Source organism: Alternaria hordeiaustralica, assembly GCF_023758085.1.
Source record: "Alternaria hordeiaustralica strain BMP 2776 chromosome Unknown scaffold_14, whole genome shotgun sequence".
NCBI lineage: Eukaryota > Fungi > Ascomycota > Dothideomycetes > Pleosporales > Pleosporaceae > Alternaria > Alternaria hordeiaustralica.
The window spans coordinates 44450-62955 of record NW_026056786.1 but is presented as its reverse complement, the minus strand read 5'-3'; the positions used below and the strand labels follow the sequence as shown (position 1 = coordinate 62955).

The 18506-nt window shown below is 55.3% G+C and overlaps 6 protein-coding genes across 6 annotated transcripts; 1 reads left to right on the top strand and 5 right to left on the bottom strand.

Annotated features, from left to right (window-relative positions):
- Positions 1 to 1619: 1619 nt before the first annotated feature.
- J4E84_006859 (uncharacterized protein) lies at positions 1620 to 3683 on the bottom strand (the record flags this gene model as incomplete). The annotated part of the gene is made up of 1 exon (XM_049389446.1): positions 1620 to 3683. One exon carries the CDS (start codon positions 3681 to 3683, stop codon positions 1620 to 1622), a length of 2064 nt encoding a protein of 687 aa, XP_049242639.1.
- Positions 3684 to 4012: 329 nt separating this feature from the next.
- Positions 4013 to 4523, bottom strand: J4E84_006858 (uncharacterized protein; the record flags this gene model as incomplete). Its single annotated transcript, XM_049389445.1, has 2 exons — positions 4013 to 4345; positions 4395 to 4523. 2 exons carry the CDS (start codon positions 4521 to 4523, stop codon positions 4013 to 4015), a joined length of 462 nt encoding a protein of 153 aa, XP_049242638.1.
- A 755-nt stretch (positions 4524 to 5278) lies between these two features.
- Positions 5279 to 5782, top strand: J4E84_006857 (uncharacterized protein; the record flags this gene model as incomplete). The annotated part of the gene is made up of 3 exons (XM_049389444.1): positions 5279 to 5344; positions 5394 to 5548; positions 5596 to 5782. 3 exons carry the CDS (start codon positions 5279 to 5281, stop codon positions 5780 to 5782), a joined length of 408 nt encoding a protein of 135 aa, XP_049242637.1.
- A 92-nt stretch (positions 5783 to 5874) lies between these two features.
- Positions 5875 to 6184, bottom strand: J4E84_006856 (uncharacterized protein; the record flags this gene model as incomplete). Its single annotated transcript, XM_049389443.1, has 3 exons — positions 5875 to 5922; positions 5968 to 6119; positions 6166 to 6184. The coding sequence occupies 3 exons, from the start codon at positions 6182 to 6184 to the stop codon at positions 5875 to 5877; spliced, it is 219 nt and encodes a 72-aa protein (XP_049242636.1).
- A 4127-nt stretch (positions 6185 to 10311) lies between these two features.
- Positions 10312 to 14288, bottom strand: J4E84_006855 (uncharacterized protein; the record flags this gene model as incomplete). Its single annotated transcript, XM_049389442.1, has 2 exons — positions 10312 to 11766; positions 11814 to 14288. 2 exons carry the CDS (start codon positions 14286 to 14288, stop codon positions 10312 to 10314), a joined length of 3930 nt encoding a protein of 1309 aa, XP_049242635.1.
- A 1194-nt stretch (positions 14289 to 15482) lies between these two features.
- J4E84_006854 (uncharacterized protein) lies at positions 15483 to 16154 on the bottom strand (the record flags this gene model as incomplete). The annotated part of the gene is made up of 1 exon (XM_049389441.1): positions 15483 to 16154. The coding sequence occupies one exon, from the start codon at positions 16152 to 16154 to the stop codon at positions 15483 to 15485; it is 672 nt and encodes a 223-aa protein (XP_049242634.1).
- Positions 16155 to 18506: the final 2352 nt, after the last annotated feature.

The following is an 18506-nucleotide window of genomic DNA, read 5'->3' as shown; positions in this document are numbered from 1 at the left end:
TTGCGCTTGTCACAGAAGCTGTGTTGCGTCTTGCGCCGATACCGCGGAATTTGCATGTCGGACTAGCCACGTTCAAGACGTTTCAAGAGGGTGTGGATGTTGTTGTGAGTCTGCAGAAACTAGGGCATCGGCTTGAAGCACTGGAGTTGGCGGATGGGCCGCAGATGACGTGTGTTAATGTGTCTGGGCTTGCGCCTGCTCGTAGGTTTGAGGAGGTGCCGACGCTGTTTTTCAAAATTGCGGGGCCGTCGGTGCGGATTGTTCTGGATCAGATATCCATAATGCAGGAGTTGTGTAAGACACATGGCGCATCTACCGTTGAGATTACCCATCAACAGGACGAGATGGATGTTATTTGGGGAGCGAGGAAATGCATGGGCACAGCCCTGCTCGCCATGAAGAACGAACCCACTGATCTCTTCTTACACAGCGATTGCGCGGTTCCTATTTCGAATCTGTCGAGGCTTGTTGCTGGGACGCAGGAGCTCATTGCCAAAGCTTCCGCTGCGAATCAAGCGGATTGGTTCTGTGCCAACGTCGGCCACATCGGGGACGGTAAGACATATCACTACACAAACCACATATAAAACATACACTAACTTAATACACCTACATTCAGGCAACGTGCACTCCAGCATCATCTGCCCGCACTCGCACTACTCCGCCGCAATTCGCGTAATCAACGACATCGCTCGGTTGGCGCTTAGCTTGGAGGGGACGGTAACGGGCGAGCACGGTGTAGGGATGAAGTTGAGGGATGCGCTGGAGGAGGAAGTAGGGAGTGAGGGCGTGGAGGTGATGAGGGGGATTAAAAGGGCGCTGGATCCGCGAGGCATTTTGAACCCGGGGAAGGTGTTTAGGCTGGAGAGGAAAAAGGAAGGAGAGGGGAAGAGGGATGAGTCCAAACTCTAGGTCTTTGAGATTGAAGGATAACTGAAGGTATGGTGTTTGAGACGGGGAATCCATGGAGTAAAACGTATGGCAGACGTGCAAGACGTGCAAGACGTGCAAGACGTCCACCACTACCCCTCCTCCTCCCCTCCTCCTCCCCCACCCACCCAGGGGGTAAGTCTAAACTCTAGGTCTTTAAATAGGATAACTGATGGTATGTTGTTTGAGACGGGGAACATGTTGTGTAAGAGAACTGCAAGATGTGCAAGACGTGCAAAACATCTACCACCACCCCTCCTCCTCCCCTCCGCGTACCCTACCCACCCGGGTTGTCAAAGACGTTAATAGTATGCAAGAAAATTTGAATGGAAACTAACAAGCTGTACTCTGCAGTGGAGCGCAGCACGTCTACATTGGTTGTAGTTCAGTTAGAAAGGATATTCTAATAACACCATTCCCATTCCCATTGACAGCCTATGCATCTGAAGTCGCATACCTTAGGCCCCCTCTCAAAAGTATCGCATCTGTCCAGCGTAAGACGTGCTCCAGGCCCATGCCACCGGACCACCCAACCTCAAATTCCATCCCATCCGACCATCCCCACCCATCCCCCCATCCCCTCCTGCATTCCACCTCTCCCCATCCCAGCCATTGCTTCTCGCCCACTCCCGCCACCCTTCCATCTCCTCCTCACTCTGATATACCTCCGGTCCACGCAGAAAGTCCGCCTAATCCTTCTTTTTACTCCTCAGCGCCTCTTTCCTCAACCACTCAGCCCAGACACCCAGATCATCCGCTGCGTCTAGTACCCTAGCCAGCGTCTTCGCTTTCCGGTCTAGTTGCTCTGCTTGAAACTGTGTTTCGTCACTGGAAGAAGCTTGGCTGGCGTGGATGTTTTGCTCGACGACGACTAGCTCGCCGTTGGGGTGGATGTCGATTGTGACGGCGAGGGGCGCGTTGTATGTTATTGGTGTGGAGATGGGGGTGGAGGTGGAGGAGAGGAGATTAGATATGAGGTCTGCTACGTCGGGGGAAGATGTTACGGCTTCGGGGTGGGGGACGTGCAGTGTAAAGCGTGGTGTAGGCGGGTTATAGCTTAGAGTAACGTCGAGTTGAAGGCGAGGTAGATCGCCCTGCGCGGACGTCTGCGGTGCAGCTGTCGGTGTGGGATGCTGGCCGAGCTTGTGGGTCGGAATGGGCTTTTCGGGTGCGAGGTAGAAGCAGTCTCGTATGAGCGATGTGACATGCGCGTATTGTCTTAGCACAGGTAGCATCTCAACCAGTTGCTTTGGATGGCTGAAGGGCAGGCTTTCTAGCGTGCGGCTGTATTCTAGCTTGGGTATGTAGAGACTCATGTCGTGTCGTCTGTCCAAGTCGTTTCCCGATGCGTCTTGCTCCAGCACCAGCACCTTGCGGGAGCTGCGTATCTCGTGGGTGCGATCGCCTGTTGTGTTGGACATGCCTGGATCTACCTCGCCCGGCCTCAGAGCTAGGCCTGCAAATGTGGTAGGACGGAAGTCGTCGGTGCGAGGCTCAATGCCAACGATCTGGTATAGCTGCATGTGCACAGCGAGCGGTACGACGAGAGGGGGGTTGAACTTGGCGACGAAGCGTACGTTTGGGAGGCGTCCAGCTGCCGAGTCGAGGTTCATGGCATCGTCGGTCTGCTCGGGAGGTTCGAGGTAGGTCGGCTTGGGGTCGAGCCAGTCTATCGAAGATGCGTTCATTAGCATATTGTCTAGGGAGACATTTGCATCTGCGTCGGCTGACTTCTCCACCGCGTCGCTGATCCAGTCGTCGGAGATGCGGATGGGCGTGTAGAGGGTGGACGGCGAAGATTCGCATTCGATAGTCAGTGAGTACATCTTGTTTCGACTCCACCGATGGTCTTCCGGGTACGAGGCAGACTCGGTCGGCCCATCTAGCTGCAAGCGTCCATCCATCCAGTATTCCAAACTCAGACCCAGACACGATCCGCCGTTGAGCCTGGGTCGTCCGCTCTTCTTGCACAGCACTTCGCGCTCGGCCCTGTATGTCCTGAACCGCTCGTCCGGCTTCCTATTTGCGAGCTCCGTCTTCTTCTCATGCTCAAACAATTTCCGAAGGCTCGTGTAGACTCCCGCGATCGCATTGTAGCAGCTGACCCCGCCGTTCTGCGGTGAGCCCAGCTTGTCGAGCGTCAGCAGCTTCTCCAAGCTCTCGGAAAAGCGCTCAAGCGTGACGTTCAGCTTGCTCTGGCCGGGCAGAGGTTTCAAGCTGCGCACGAGAATCTCCGAGCCCGTTGCGCCGAAGTTGAGGTCGGCTCTCGATTCGTCCAGGCCGGTCTGGAGATTGACGCTGACAATCTCGTCGTTCTTGAAGGTGACGTCGCACAGGGCCTCGTCTCCGATCAAGAGACTCCAGGTGCCTGCCTCGTCCATGTGCTTCTCGCACGCTATGTCCATCTTCTTGCAGAGGGCCAGCAGTCCCTGCTCGCTGACGCGTCCGGGCTTCTTGCCGATGATGTCTATGATTTCGCGCAGTCTGCGGCTTCGCTCAGCTTCGTCGGCGCGTCCCATGGCACTTGCGCTCATGCCCAAGCTGGACATGCCCAGCCCGCTCATGGTGATGCCCATGCCCACCCCTCCCATGCCCGAACTCGCGACGTCGTTGAGCATGTTGAGCACCGCGGGCGAGTCGTACGACATCATGTTGATATTGCCGGAGGGAGGGACGCTGCGTGGGGCGGGCGAGGAGAAGGCATTGAGGTGTCGCGAGGGCGTTTCTTTGTCTTTGGGCGTTGGCGTGGCCATGATGGGCGTGGAGAGTGCGCAAGGCACTGCGTGGATTAATTATGCAGTTGAGTGAGGGGTGGGTGTTACGATATCATGTTGCGCGCATATTCATGAAGCGAGGAGGAAAGGTGTTGCGCCCAAGGTACGCTCGCGGTTGATTGGCCTTGGCGTCCCAAGCAGGGCAGGCCGACTACCCCCAACTCTAGAAATGCATGCGGCAAAAGTACTGAATATGTTTCCATGTGTAAAGCACGAATATATGCGCGGGGTATCATAACGCGACGCCTGACCTAAGCCCAATAACCAAAACGCCAGCTCATCACCAGCTCCATCTCGAGTGTTCCAACTCAGTCCAACTCCACCACATCGTCGTCGAGAATCTCACTAATCTTTCCCTTTGCCCTAGTCCCCGCAGCCCTCCCCGTCTTCTTCTTCGGTGCAGCCTTCTTAGTCCTAGCTTCTTGCAGCAAGAGCTCATTGAAGATATCCTCGACCCCTTCCTCATTGTTGTACTCAATCGCCCTGACCCGTTTCTTGGGCCGCGGCTGCTGCGCTCCTTGTTCGTTGCGCTCCTTCGCCTCGATCTCCCAGCGCTTCCTTATCTCGTCTTCGGTCTTGTTCTCCATGGTGTGGAAGGAGGCGTGGTGGCCGCAGCCGTCGCATTCGTATGAGGATGACGACTGAAGTCGATTAGCTAGTATACCGCCGGCGTGGGGCATCCAGGCCTACTTTCAGCGGATGCAACATGAAGCGCAAACACGGGCATTTGGCGGCGAGCAGAGACGGCTTGTGGTTGCATTGGCCGCGAGGAGGGACATAGTTCATCTGCGTCCAGACATTGGGTGCGTTGCCGGCCATGTCGATGGGGCAGTTGTAGATGGAGTAGAGGCGATCAACGACCCGGGTTGATCAAAACGCGAGGTCGTCCATCGCATAGTGTTCACTGGGTGCACAGGTAGAGGTCGGGCTGCGCGCAAACGCCAAATTGACTCGAATTCACGTGCTTTGACTAGCCGTAACCGCTTTGGGAAAACCCCGCTCCGCAAACCGTCTGGCAACGTCATAGCTGTTCAACTGTGGCTTACACACATGCGCAGTGTATTCTTCTCGAATAAATAGTAAAGCAAGGTACATTGGTCTCAGTAAGCACTGGTTCACGCCACAGCCGTGCGGCATAGTCGGCATCGTCGGCTCAAGCAAACATTCTAATTGTCAATCGGTCCGCATGGGTGTGAGAGTGTTTGATTTGGAATTGCCCCTCGTCCAAGCAAAGTATCATAACCCGACCAGAACTATGGCCAGACCTAGAACTGCCAATGACAGCAAACATGCCCCTCAACCCTAAGCAGCATAAGCGGACGGCTTCCCTCTACCCGTCATGCGTCGGCGGCAGACCCTCGCAAAGTGAACCGAATCAGGCCTCGGCGCTAGGCCAGTGGTGGGGAACTTGAATGCGTAGGGCGCTTCTTGTCCAAGTTGACGATCGATACAGCGGGGTAGGAACTCGAGTATAAATCCCGAGGTGAAGGCAGTCCAACACGACACTTGCTCTTTCAACCTTCACAGCCTAAACAACTCCACCAACCAACTTTCCACCCTACCAACTTATCAAGATGCCTGCCGGAGGATGCTTTTGCGGTAACGTCCGTTACGAGGTGCAGGGCGAGAGCGGAGGCAACGTGCGTGGTGTCCTAACAATTCTCCTGCTGTTGCTAATGGAGTGTCCAGATCCTCTGCCACTGCCTTGACTGCCGCAAGATCACCGGATCCGCCTACTCAACCAACGCCGTCTACTCGGACGAGGGCTTCAAGGTTACCAAGGGTACGCCAAAGGCACACACGGTCAAGGGCGACAGTGGAAACGATGTTACTTCCATGTTCTGGTATGTATTCGCTACGGTATAGCGAGTCTCGTTCTGACATCGTGCAGCGGTGACTGTGGTTCGACCATGTGGCGCCAGGGTGACACCTTTGCCGGCAAGCGCATCATCAAGGTCGGAACTCTTGACGACACCAAGATCCTCGACAACATGACGATGAACGCCGAGTTGTACGTCGACCACAGGCCGAAGTGGGTAGGCTCCCAGGAGAGCGCGGCGCAAAAGGCGGCCATGTAAGGATCGAGTGGACGACGGTCGAGCGGTTGGGAGCGGGGAAGAGAGGCGGGAATAAGGTTTATCGTAATAAGATTGAGCCATAAGCCAGACGTCTACTCAGAGTCCGAACTCTCTGGTTCCTTCAAGCGTTCTCTCATCATCTGTGCCTGTCAGTAGTGACCTTACTATCTCAATACGACGCCTACCTGATTCAAACGGGCCTTGAGCTCATTGATCCTCGTTTCCTTGACCAGAATGTGCTCCTCGTCGAGCTCCTCGATGATGTACTCGTTGTTGTTCTTGCTGTCGATGTCCACCAGCATGGCTTTGATGGAAGCGTCGCACTTGACGAGCGTGCCTGGGAAGTCAGTATCGTAAAAACCGGCGGGAGAGGTGAGACATACCTCTGATAGCTTTGACCATGTTGGAGAGTGGATGCGAGGTTGCGGGGTGATGGTGGGCTAAGTAGAAGACTGGACAACAGGGTGCGAGCGCGTCTGACGCGATTGCTTGGCGCCATCATCTGCAAGCCCCAGCACGCCATTCCGAGGCCTCCGCTGCATCACTTCCACACTCTCGCCTTGCAATGATAAAGACACGCAAGATCGATACTCCAACGTCGTTCTACGCTTCAGGTCGTTCAGCTTTATCATGATGAAGGCTGCAGACCTGTTCAATTTCTTCCTGGCATGAGATGCCACACAAAGATGGCTCCTTCGCGCCTCCTTCACCAGCTACTTGAAGAAGTAGCAAACGATGTGGGCAATGCAGGCGATACAACCGCGAACAGCCCATTCTTCACTAACCTCTCGCCCATGCCCTAATCACTACCTTCGCCCCTCGTACGAATCATTCACTGGGGCACCCTTACGAATGCTTCGCTATTTCCACTCAATACCCACACTACACTCACTGTAGTTCAACCACGCAATGGTCTACCTCAGTCTTCTCGCAGAGACGCCTTCGGCGAATGAACCAAGCATCTTTCGCCGCGGCAACGACGACGACGCCGAACTCTCCCCAGAAGAACGCAATAACACTAGTTTCTACAAGTACTTTTACCTCCTCCTCGGCATGCTCGCGGGACTCATCCTCGTCGCAGCATGGCTCATACGCCGCCGCAAAGTCCGTCATCTGACGGTCCGGCGTCAGAACGGGCAACAAGCACCAGCGAGAGACGCCGAAGCCTGGCCTGGTACACGGAGGTTGCTGCACGGACGATACAGGGCCACTAACTCTGTTCTGCTTCGCCCAACTGAGGGACTGGACGAGCATGGAGAAGCGCCGCCGCCCTATCAGCCCAAGTCGGAGGTATCTTCTACGACTATCGCTATACCGCTTCGGATTCTGTCAGCAGACGGGAGCGAGCGATCACTGCCGCCGCAGTATAAAACGCTGCCATGAAGGTTGTCGAGAAGTTTTCGTTTGACGGGTCGAGATGACGAACGACATTCTATCCTCCAGTTTGAAGTTGTGTATCCAACGGGTCGCAGACATGCCTCATTGTAATCAGCAACCGAAGCCTTCATCCGCCCGACAAGTCGCTGCATAACCTTCACAAGACCCCGCAGCGAAGCTATAAGGACATTGTTTATCCACCCCAGCGATGGATAGTTCAGGAATCACTTCAACAAGAGATCAGAGACAACACCATCATCCATTACATCCCCCATAGCCTTGATCAGTAATTACAAACCACCATAATCAACACCACAATCAATACCACACTCCCATTCCTTTTTCCTTCCCATCCCCATGCTCTCCCTCATATTTGTCACTGCAAAGTCATCAACTACAACCACCAAAACACCACAAACTCGCCGTATGCATGCGTGAAATAGCGGCGGAGATCCGTTCGATCAGCTGCATACTGCAAGCCACAGCCACGTAGGTGGGGCAGAGCATCGCCAACGAATAGACCCTTGCTGCTTGCCTTGTATTCATTCCCCCCGCTAATGCACTCGAATCGACATAACCACGCGAATGTTGTTGTTCTTTGTCAACATGCTGAAGATGGGGATGTTATGGCCGTGCTGATGCGAGGGGCTTGGTTGCCGCTGCATCTCTCTGAACCCAAATTCCCTCGCCTGTCTATACCTAGGTGATACTGCATTAATGCCGAGACTTGACTAACCACGATGCCGCACTCCCTCTTCCAAAACACGTACTCAAATCTTCCTAAACCCCCATTCCAGCGTCTGCATCTACATCGCGCACCTCGTCCGAGCCACCTCCCCCTCCCCCGAACACACACATTACCATGATATCCAACACACACGTCACAGCAAATTCCGCGTTATTCATCAACCCGTCAGCTTACCCCACTAGCCCGTTTCCGTGTCCTGCATGCATACCGCCCCTCTACGCTTTTCCTCTTCGGGGAAAGCGTCATTATGGCGTAAAGGGATGCGTATGACGCCATAAGTTTTGCAGTGGGCTTTGTAATGGAATGCGAGTTTACACAAATACATCTGTGCCTGACTAGGCGGGATTGGGTATATGTGTGGAAATGTGAGGGAGGGTGGGCCAATGGGAGATGGGCAGGGTAGGGCTTGGTAAGGTTTGGTAGGGGTTGGTAAGGGTCGGTGGCTTCATGCAGGTCTGGTCTGCTTCGTACGGGCGCATTTTGCGATGCGATATCCGAGTTCGGGGCCGAGAGGACTTGGGATGGAGATGTTGAGAGGAGAGTGGAAGGTGGTATGGCGTTATTACGCATGCGTTACTGAGTATGTATTTGAGTTGCTTGCTAAACGTAGCGGAGAGTTAAGGCGTTGATACATCCGTTCGTTCATCTGTCCATTCCTGCTGAGGATGCTTGTGACTACTGCATCGACCACCGGTTTTCTCGCGTGGACAAGCCGCTTATTCCAAAAAAAGGAACTAAGCATACTAGTTTAACATACCACACATGTCTCCAGTCTGTAGATACCTACATTGGCGCCAACGTGCGGGACGTCTAGAACGCGCATGCGTGTATGCAAGCCATCTTGGCCTTTCCTTTTCTTTTTCCTCTCTCTTGTCGGTATGGGGTCGATATGGGGGGAAAGTAAGAGTAAGGTATGTGTAATCAACATCAATCGTTCTCACCGAGTGGGAGGCGAAGAAAAGGAGGGAAGAGGCAAGGTAAGATGTATTGCTTGGTCAGCTGTAGATGGTGAGAGAGGGTGAGAGGAAGAGAGGGAGTGGCGGTTTGTTGTGGTTATGTGCTGATTACGTGGGCAGAATGGGTGAAGGAAGTTAGGATGAATGGGATGGATAGGTTTGGTTGGGCTGGAGGGGCGTGTGGATGTTGGTGTGGGAAGGTGGGAGATGGTATAAGAAGGAGGAGGAGTGTTGACGGGAGGTATCAGTGTCAAGTTCGACAACGATCATCGAAAGGATATCGAGTATCAGGAGCTGTTCTACTCCACGCTACTTCACCAATATCAATACCCAATTCTTCTCTACCTAGATATACTTCTCGACCATGTCAACATCCGGCGGTCTTTTCATCAGTAAGTCACACCATTACTTCTCCATCTCTATCTCTATCTTCATCTCTTTCCCCTTCCCCTTTACCTCCACCTCCTGATAACCCCCACCCAAACATCCCCGACTCCCCTCTAACAAAACCCCCCCAGTCTGCTGCACCGACTGCACCACCTCTCCCCTCCTCGCCCCCTCCCATCACTTCAACACCACGCACGCCACAATCGCCACCACTTCCGGCGGCCGCGTAACGCAGGACGTTGTCAACGGCATCTATTGGGCTGACCAATCTTCGAAGCTGGGACTGATCATTGCGATGGGGCATGCCGGTATGTTCACTCCAACTTGAACGACCGAGAGAAGCAGTGGAAGAGAGCCACGGACTAATGCATTCCTCCTTACGTAGGTTGTGCACACCTCACATCCGCTCCCGAAGTCGCTATCAGAACCGATATCCAGACTCTCAAAGCTAGTCCCTACGTGCGAAAAGAAATCCAAATCGTAGGCTACGTCGTAGATTTGTATAGTCGGACACCAGGTACGGCGGCTACGGATGCGAGGTTGAGAGAGGTTACGTATGTTATTCTTCCCTTTACCTCACACTTTGTCTTTTGTGGAAAAAGGAGTGGCTGACAAGAGAACAAGTGTGCCAAACACCGCTGGGACGACTGCGGCATCGGCATCGGCGTCAGGACAACAACGCACATCAAACCAAGAGGAAAGTATGAGTCCGTTTTGGAGTTGAGCATCGTTAAGCATCGTTGAGCATCGTCGAATCATCTTCAAACAATAGAATACTCCTACATCCAACTACCTACCTGCCTTCCTTTACTTGAACTTTGGTAACGAGAGAAAGAAACAATATCATTCCATAAATAAAAACCATGATTCATTACAAGTCAATATGAGCGGGCCAGGCCAACAAATACACACATCTACATCCAACACCCTCCACTCCCAAACCAAAAACCAACACCATCCAAAACCCGGGTATCCAAGAAATAAAAAAGTCACAAACCACTCCCTCATCCCTCACCCCTCCTTCCCCATCCCTCCCCCTCCCCAATCCCTCTCTCTCAAACCTAAGGCAAATCCCCATAAGTCTTCCCCCTCCTCCAAAACCTCTTACTCTTCTTCTCCTCCCTGCCCTCCTCCTTCCTTCCCTGCTGCCGAGGCTCCGGCATCTCCGGGGGTCCGCTATTTTTCAAAAAGTCGGCGAGGTCGCTCGTTGCTGTTCTTGAGCCACCTCCACCAAAACCTCCTCCACCACCACCACCACCACCGCCGCCGCCGCGGATATTATCAGCGACGGCAGGGGCGCGGGCTTGGAGTCTGGATTTGTTGTGGGAGTTGGAGTTGTTGGAGGAGCTGATGGAACCAAAGGCGGGAGTGCTGTTATTATGATTGTTGGCGTTACCGTAGTTATTGCGAGGAGTGGATGTGGCAGATGACAACGATGGATTACTCGAAGCGGCCGCACGCGCACGCGCAGCAGCAATCGTCTCCTCACTCAGCATAAAAGGCTGGGGTTTACTAGTACTCGGGGGCTCCATCCCATTTAAGAAATCCATCAGACTCTCTTGACGGGGCGCTTGCGGTCGCTTAGTTTCCGGTGCTTGGTGTCTTTGCACCTGCACCTGGGGCGGGTGTTGATTCGTCGGCGTCGGAAGAGCCGTCAACTGGTCCTCATCTTCATCCTCGTCGTCTTCGTCTTCGTCTGACAGGTCGATGGCGTAGGGATCTTTGACACGGCGGCGCGTGCGCGTGATGTGCGGTTCATCGGGGCCGGACATGCTGCCGGTGAGTTGTTGGGGTTGGTTGGAATAGGCGGGCTGGACGACGCTGGGGGAAGGGATTAGGCCGGTGCGGGAGTTGATTGTTTGCGTGCTGTCCTTTGATTCTAGGGTTGAGGATGCGGAGCCATATGCTGATTCGACGTTGCCGTGGCCACCGAGCATTGTCTCGAACTGGTCGGAATCGACGGTTGTGCGGAAGGGCGCTACGTTTCGCGGGATTCTGGGTTGGCCGTGGTTTGCGTCGGGGGGTCCTTGGCGGATGAAGTCGATGAGGTCGCCGTTGCCGGTGCTGAGGCCTGCGGGACTGCGCGGCTCCATGTTCGGGCGTGCACGCGTAGCTGATCCGTTGGCGCTGCTGGATTGCTTTGACATGGACATTTTACGTCCGAGAGACGATGTCGACTGGTTGCCGGACTTTTGGCCATTCCCACTGATGTTGACAAAGGGCTGCACGGGCTTTTCTTGTCCAGGAGAAGGACCAGTCGACCGAATAAAGTCAGCAAAGTCACGCATGGACTCAGATTCGATCTTCGGATCTCTTGCAAGCGGCCTGGTGACCACCTTTCGACTGGGAGAAGGCTTGTGATTGGCGGCAGTAGGTCCCTTGGCTCTCGGTGCTGTAGTATTGGGCAGGTTCGCAGTGCCAAACGACTTGTCTTCGGCATTGACGCGGGGATACACAGTTACGGAAGATGCGGAGGGCCTTCGTAGTTCCGCCTTCTTCACGACGGGGGATTCCTTCTATAGATCATTAGCACATGTGATCCAGGGAAGCAAGCACGACTTACATCAGCAGTTCGCACGCTTTCGGGGGTTAATGTAAACTTTACCGTATCCTGTCCTTTGACCAAAGAGTCGAATTCGCGGGCGCGGTCTTCTTCAGACATGCGACCGCTCAATCCACGGGAGCGGTGGCTTCCAATGGACTCCCGTCCGCTTGAGACGACTGGATAAGCGCCCTGCTTCCGAAGAGAGGACGAGGTCGATGTACCGCGCTTCAGCGAAGAGTTGTCCGAAGATGATTTGTCGGCCACATGCGGAGAACGAGCCGAGTCGTCTGTAGATAGGCGGTTCGTCGCTCGTCGTTCGGATGTGTCAGTCGCAGAAGTAGGACTTCGCCTGGGACTGTCCGAGGTACGCACACTACGGCTCGTGTGAATCGACGGCGTCTTCTTTTTGTGCTGTGGAGTGTTGCTCTCAACTTCCTGCAGCGCTGGTAGTGACGAACCACGCGATGCTGAGCGAGCTAGATCCTGTCTCCTCGGTGCGCTGGTGGGACCTTCGTATGCGGCGGGGCCTGGGACCAACTCGGCGCCAGTGAAAGACCTTCTGTTGACTTCTTTACGTGCCACGGAACGGTCTGGTACATTGGGCTTGCTATCAGGCGAGGGTGTATTGCTGTACGTGAGCGAGGTCGGCGTAAAGTCGCGAGGTGGCACTTCAACGTAGCCTCCACTGCCCGGCCTTCTCCGCTCATGAGGCGAATCGCTGGGGGAGTTTGACGCAGACCGTATAACGCTGTCCGATGTTCGCGCGACGCCAATGGCACGATGCTGCTCTGGCTCGTCGTCTGATGGCTCGTCGTCGAGATAGGATCGCGCTTCAGAGAAGACAGGGGCTTTCGGTGTTGCCAAGGGTGTTCCTACAGGCGATTTGAGGCTCGAGCTGCGGGTTGAGAATGTGCGGACCAGTCCTGGTGGGCCGGGTCGTTCGATTGACATCCTCTTGGACCGCATAACCTGGGGTGGGCTTTCAGCGGTCGCCTCGTGCGTCTCTTCCGCCTGCTCAGCCTTCTCAGTCTCCTCAACCTTCTCGGGTTGACGCTCTGGTTCTTGCGACGGCCCAACTGCGCTCCTTCGAAAGCCCATGCCAGTGGCCGCTGCGAATGCCACCATGGAGGCATCTTCCTCGGACGACTCATCGTGTTGATCCTCAGTATCTTGTGCGATCTCCTCTGTTGCTTGTAGGGGGGTATCCTCTTCCTCATATTGTGCGGGCATGGTGAATTGTGGTGCCTGACGCAGAGGCATTGACAAGGGACGGGGCCTGTTGCTCTTGATGGAGGACTCCACCAGTGAAGACAGCAGGAGGACACTGGACGGCCGCTGGGGACGCTGGACAGGCGTCTGCATGCCTGAGCCCTCCGCCCCGTCTTCGTATGTGAGCGCCAGGCCAGGCACCTCGATCTCGTTGACGTCGTTGTCGCCGATGGGGAGGGGTATGTTGGCGGCGATGTCGGTCTCGGTAGGGGGGTGTTCAGGCAGGGGCTCATGCTCGCTGTGTACGGTGTTGATGGTCTCGCGACTGGCTTTGCGGTGGTGGAGGCTCGAGTAGCTTGGGGCTTGCTGGACACCTCGCGGGGACATGGGCGTGATGGGGGAGCGCACGCGTTTCCTCCATGTCCGCCAGAGCCTGCCGAGCGCCGAGTTGAGGGCAATCTTCTCCACGTCGGGCTCTTCGATGATCAGACGCTCGATGAGCTGCTGCTCGTGGTCGTCGTTCTGCTGGGCGAGTTTCTTCATCCGCGCTGCCATGCGCGAAAAGGCCGCTGAGCCAGCCACGAGTAGTAATTGCTCGGCCACGTACTCGATGACCGAGGTGAGGAAGATGGCAGAGGCCCAGGCGACCAGCCCCGCCTCGTCGTCCTCGTCGTCGTCCATGCTGAGGCCGCGCTCCTGCTGGACATAGCGCTCCTCGTCCTCGTCCTCGAGCTCGCCCAGGCGGGTGTAGACCATGATGCGCAGGCGGGTGCGCTTCCACACCTTCTCCACGTCCCACCGCTCGGCCGCCCGGGCATGTGCTGTGGAGAGCTCGTCGTCGTCCTCGCCGGCCAGCAGCCCCTGCAGCTCCTCGTCGGCCGCCTCAATGGCATCGCGGGCCAGTCGCGGCTTGAGCACGTCGGACACGGCGGGGCGGATGGCCGTCAGGGCGGGCGAGCGCGCACTAGAGAGGAACGCGAAGAGCAGGTGGTCGAGGAAGGCATTGAGGAGGGCCAATGCCTGTTCCGAGAAGATGGCGTTCTGCAGCTCGTCTGTGTCGGCGTCCTGGTCGCGCAGCTGGGCATTGTGGTGGTCTGTCACCGTCTGCGAGGCGACAGATGCCGCAATGTAGGCCGGCGCAGGCCGCACCGTCGTGGGCATCTGGAAGGTGACGGAGCTGGCCAGCGAGGGCGTCTTGTCGCTGCTGAAGCTGTGGCTCCGCGACGAGCGCGACGAGGCCATTCCCGCCATGCCAGTCGTCTCGGACAGGGCGTGTCGATGCATGGCGCAGGAGGTCGAGCATGCACGTCGGGAAACGGGGATATCGATTAGGCAGAGTAATATGCGCTGCGCACGAAGAAAAGAACAGCGCTCCACGCTACTACTACCACAAAGTTACGGTATTGCTATCATGAATTCGACACTCAAGCAACAAGAGAACGGGCAAAAGCACGGGCAAACGGCAGATGGGAGATTGGGCGAGCAAAAGAGTATCAGACCAGAATCGGGGTTGTCACGGCTTGTGAGAGACATCCCAGCGGCGATCCTGGACGGTAGTCTCCTGCAATGTGCCCTGGCCTAGCTGCTTTGCCCGTAGTCCCAAGTGGCTTCTCGCCCTCCACAGCAAGAGAGTCTAAGACAGGCTTTGTGCCACGCCGGCGTAAAGCCGCTCTACATTGTCGTATTACAGTACATGTCTAGTACTTGTCTACCAAAGTGTGGCCAGTCAAGGTGGAGTCGTCGCACCATGGGACCAGGACCACGTCTCTGTTCCGCGCAACCACGCTCGCCGTACCTGCAGCTTTTCTTTTTGCCCAACAGCCACCCTGCATCCCCGGGACGGATATTATCGTGCTGCGAAACAAAGTCGCCGTGTTTTCGGCGCGAGACCGTCACACAAGACACGTCTGCGACAGACACCTCCAGGCCTGTATTGCCGACCCAGGGTCACGCGTCCCGCCGACGTGGTTCGCGACGAGTCAGCGCATCCTTTCGCTAATCTCAGGGGCTGGGCTGGAGCTGGACAATTATGGTTCTCGACGCCGTACTTTGTACGGCATACTGCAGTTTGTATAGGCTGGGCTAGCATGGAAGGCGTCGCCGTTCTGAGAGTGCAGATCGTGAGGATGTAGTCACATCTACAAAAACATCTTTTATGGCAGCCGCGACTAGCATTCCCACCACGCTATGCGTCAGCGGCGGATTCAAGGGCTACCACAAGTCGTGCAGCTACTTTCCTCATTTAATTAGCAGAACTACGCCACTTCCTACGTCCGTTGCCGGATACATTCAAAGTTGGGATCAACATTGTTGGACATCCTACTCCTTTTCCAAACAATTGACAGAGGAGGCAGCAAGTAACACGAGGTCTGTCTGGTATATCGGCTCTACTTGTACGTGCTGCTAAGTACAGAATCAACCCTCGTGGTCCTCCTCGATCAATCCTCCTAAGCGAGGCTTCCACGCCGTCTTCATAGTCTACCTGCTTGCATCACGGCGGAGTCCAAGCTTTTTTATCGCACCCTTCAACACACGTTTCAAGCTGCGGCCACTCGATCGCTTCTTCGCCTGTCCTGCGCATGCATTGCCTGACTGTGCCTGACCGGTCTTGGCATTGGAATTTGAGACCCTCACAATAGAACTTGGAGGGGCGGAGAAACTCTTGTTTGAGGCGCTGGGGGGCTTGACGATGTGACCGGAAGCCTGGATGCGTGGAGATTCGAGTTCGTCTAGCGGTGAGGTAACGCTTTGTGATCGTGGGGGTAGTTCAGGTTCAGTAGGAAGATGGGGCAGCGGCGACATCCCCTTCTCTTGATCCGTCTCTTCCGTCATGGTTCCCACGGATCGTTCGGATGCCTCCATGTTCTTGATCTCGTCTAGATATGCCGCCAATCCATCGAGTGCTTTCCCGTGCGAAGCAAGAAGGCTTTTAGAATGAGTCTTTGGTCGGAGCTTGCGCAGGGTTATATATTCTCGAACGACATGGTCGGCAAGGGTTCTTCTTTCCGCGAAGGTCTCTAGAGGCCATCCATCGGGCTTGTATAGATTACCGTTGCTGGGAATGAACGGCTTTAAGATCTCGTGACGTCCTGCGTGGTGTCGCGCATTGGCAGGCTCCTCGTGATCGTCGTGAATGTCACGGTCAGCCATGGTTCTATCAAGTCGTTCGTCAGTGTTTGCTTCAGTGAAGGTTGTGACGTACTCACTGTAGTGACTGCACCGCTCAGATTCGAGGGGACAATGTTGTCAAGAAAGAGGGGAGTGAGACGGATGTAGCCAGAAGCATTTTGTGCGCGTAGTGAGAGGGTAAAGCGTGCCTGCCTTCATGTCCGTATCGGGCAACCGCAGATCCTCCGCATTCACCTTCTTCTGACATATTCCTTGTTTACAATAACTCTTTCGTGAGTAGATTGTATGCTTAGGGTGCAATGGATTCGCCAACAACTACGTGACCAGATCATCCCATCTTTCGTCGGCTCAGTCTTCCACATCAACTGATGGACTTTCATGAGCCTAGCTAGCTATACATCCTGCTGTTCCACCAGGCCGATAGTCTCTCACTTTACTTCACCTTTCTGAGTCGCGCGAGCCGGTTTGCGGACATCCGCAGGTTTTGGGACTTAAATAAGCACTGCGATTGCCGTAAGGCTTTGCGAATACCTCGTCAACACACCATACTGTTACGCAGTCTCCAAACGCAAGTTCGATGCGAAAAACGCGCAGGGCAGGAGCGTCGTGGTTGCTGTTACCCCATCGCAATCGCTCATTGGCCACGGCTGTAGCCCAAGCTTCCTCCCCTCATCATGCCCCAACTTCACGACATGACCACGCAACACAATTGAATCTTCTTTTGAATACTTGCTTCCTGCTCTTCCAGTTTCGTCGCGTTCTCAAGACATTCATGCTTCCGCCTTTCGCCGCCCGTCAGGCGATGCCGTTGAGATAGGGTCAGACCAGCCACGAGCTTCTGTGCTAGTGTAGGCAAGTACCTATATTTCGATGCAAACAGCTCGACCGGCAGTGATGAACGTTCATCTGTACCTCCTTGAGCGAACGCCGAATTCTGCTGCCCCATACCCACCAAGGCGCTGAGGAAACTGAAGCGGAAGGAACGACATCGCGTTTCTCGTCTGTCGCTGCCAGAAGGAGCGGAGTGAGATGTCTCTATTCTACTGCTCATCTTCAAACAAACCACTCAGGTGAAAAAGCGACAGTGGTAGCGCGTGGCCCACGACGTACTCCAGTCTTCCTTCTCTTACTCCGCTCTCTCTTTCATCCTCTGGCGCAGGATCACCTCGATGTGAGCGAAAGGCCGCCATGCTGTCCCACTCGCGAGGCGGTACCTACAGTCGGGACAGAACTCGCTGCTGTTAATCGATCCCATGTCCTCGGCATAGGTACATGCCAAGGCGTGTCCGTCGACGAATCGAGACCGACAACATGGCTCACCTACAAACCGATCACGACCCCAGTGGCAGCAGGGCCGATGATAGACGTGTTCGATATAACACATGTACCGCTGTGTGATGGGGACGTCTTGTCTGAGCGACCAATTCCACGCCCTGGAGGTGCCGACAGGAGTGATTGGACGAACACTGACCTTCCGCAGACAATACCATATTGCCAGTGTACAAACACGCAAACACTACGTGAGTCTCCTTCATTGTGCAGCGACAGAGACAATATCGCGGAACCGTCTGCTCGCAATCCCTTGTTCCATCCCGACGTTTGGCGTCGCAACTGCTACTTCGTCAATGCGTCATTGGCATTCACCATGATTGGCCCATGTCGATACAGTGGACCATGAATCGCCGACAATCACTTCTCCAGCATGTTCGGAAGCTCAGTAACCGCGATCAGGAGAAGCTAATTGCGCCATTGACTGAGAGCGGGTGGAGTTGTACTAACGCGAGATCAGTGCGCATAACCTATAGCATCATCGCCCCCCATCCGGCAGCGACGCCAACATCTACCCCGGATTTTCCAACACCATGCTACTGGCGCCATTTCCGGAGGCCTAGCTTCCCGGAGGTCGGCCATGGCCAAAATCTTCCCCCGTATCGTTCCGAGCGCTTCGTCCAGCGTAGCCTGTGCTGCTGCAGGTACACCCGTTGCTGCCACCCCACCACACCCATATCGCGCTGCAGGTCATCAATCGTCCCGGACCGCACCAGAGGGGTCGTGCCACACATTGCTTCTGTGCGCACGCCGGGTATCGCAGCGACGCAGCCCAGAGGCCAATGCCATGTGGCAGAGACACCGTTCGCCGATGGCTGCGTTGGTGGGAACGGATCGACGTTGGGACGTCTGATGGTTGGCCTCCATAACTCCCAGCGCAGCTACACGTCGTCTCGCGAACGACTCGCAATGTCTGGTGGTGTTGCGTCTCCGGTTGGTATAGGCCGCACGTGTGAGCACTGTCCATGCTCAGCACCACCACTCCACTGGCTGACTGGCTGCCTGGCGTGAACCATGCAGATGAGGCTCCCTGGATCAGCGCAA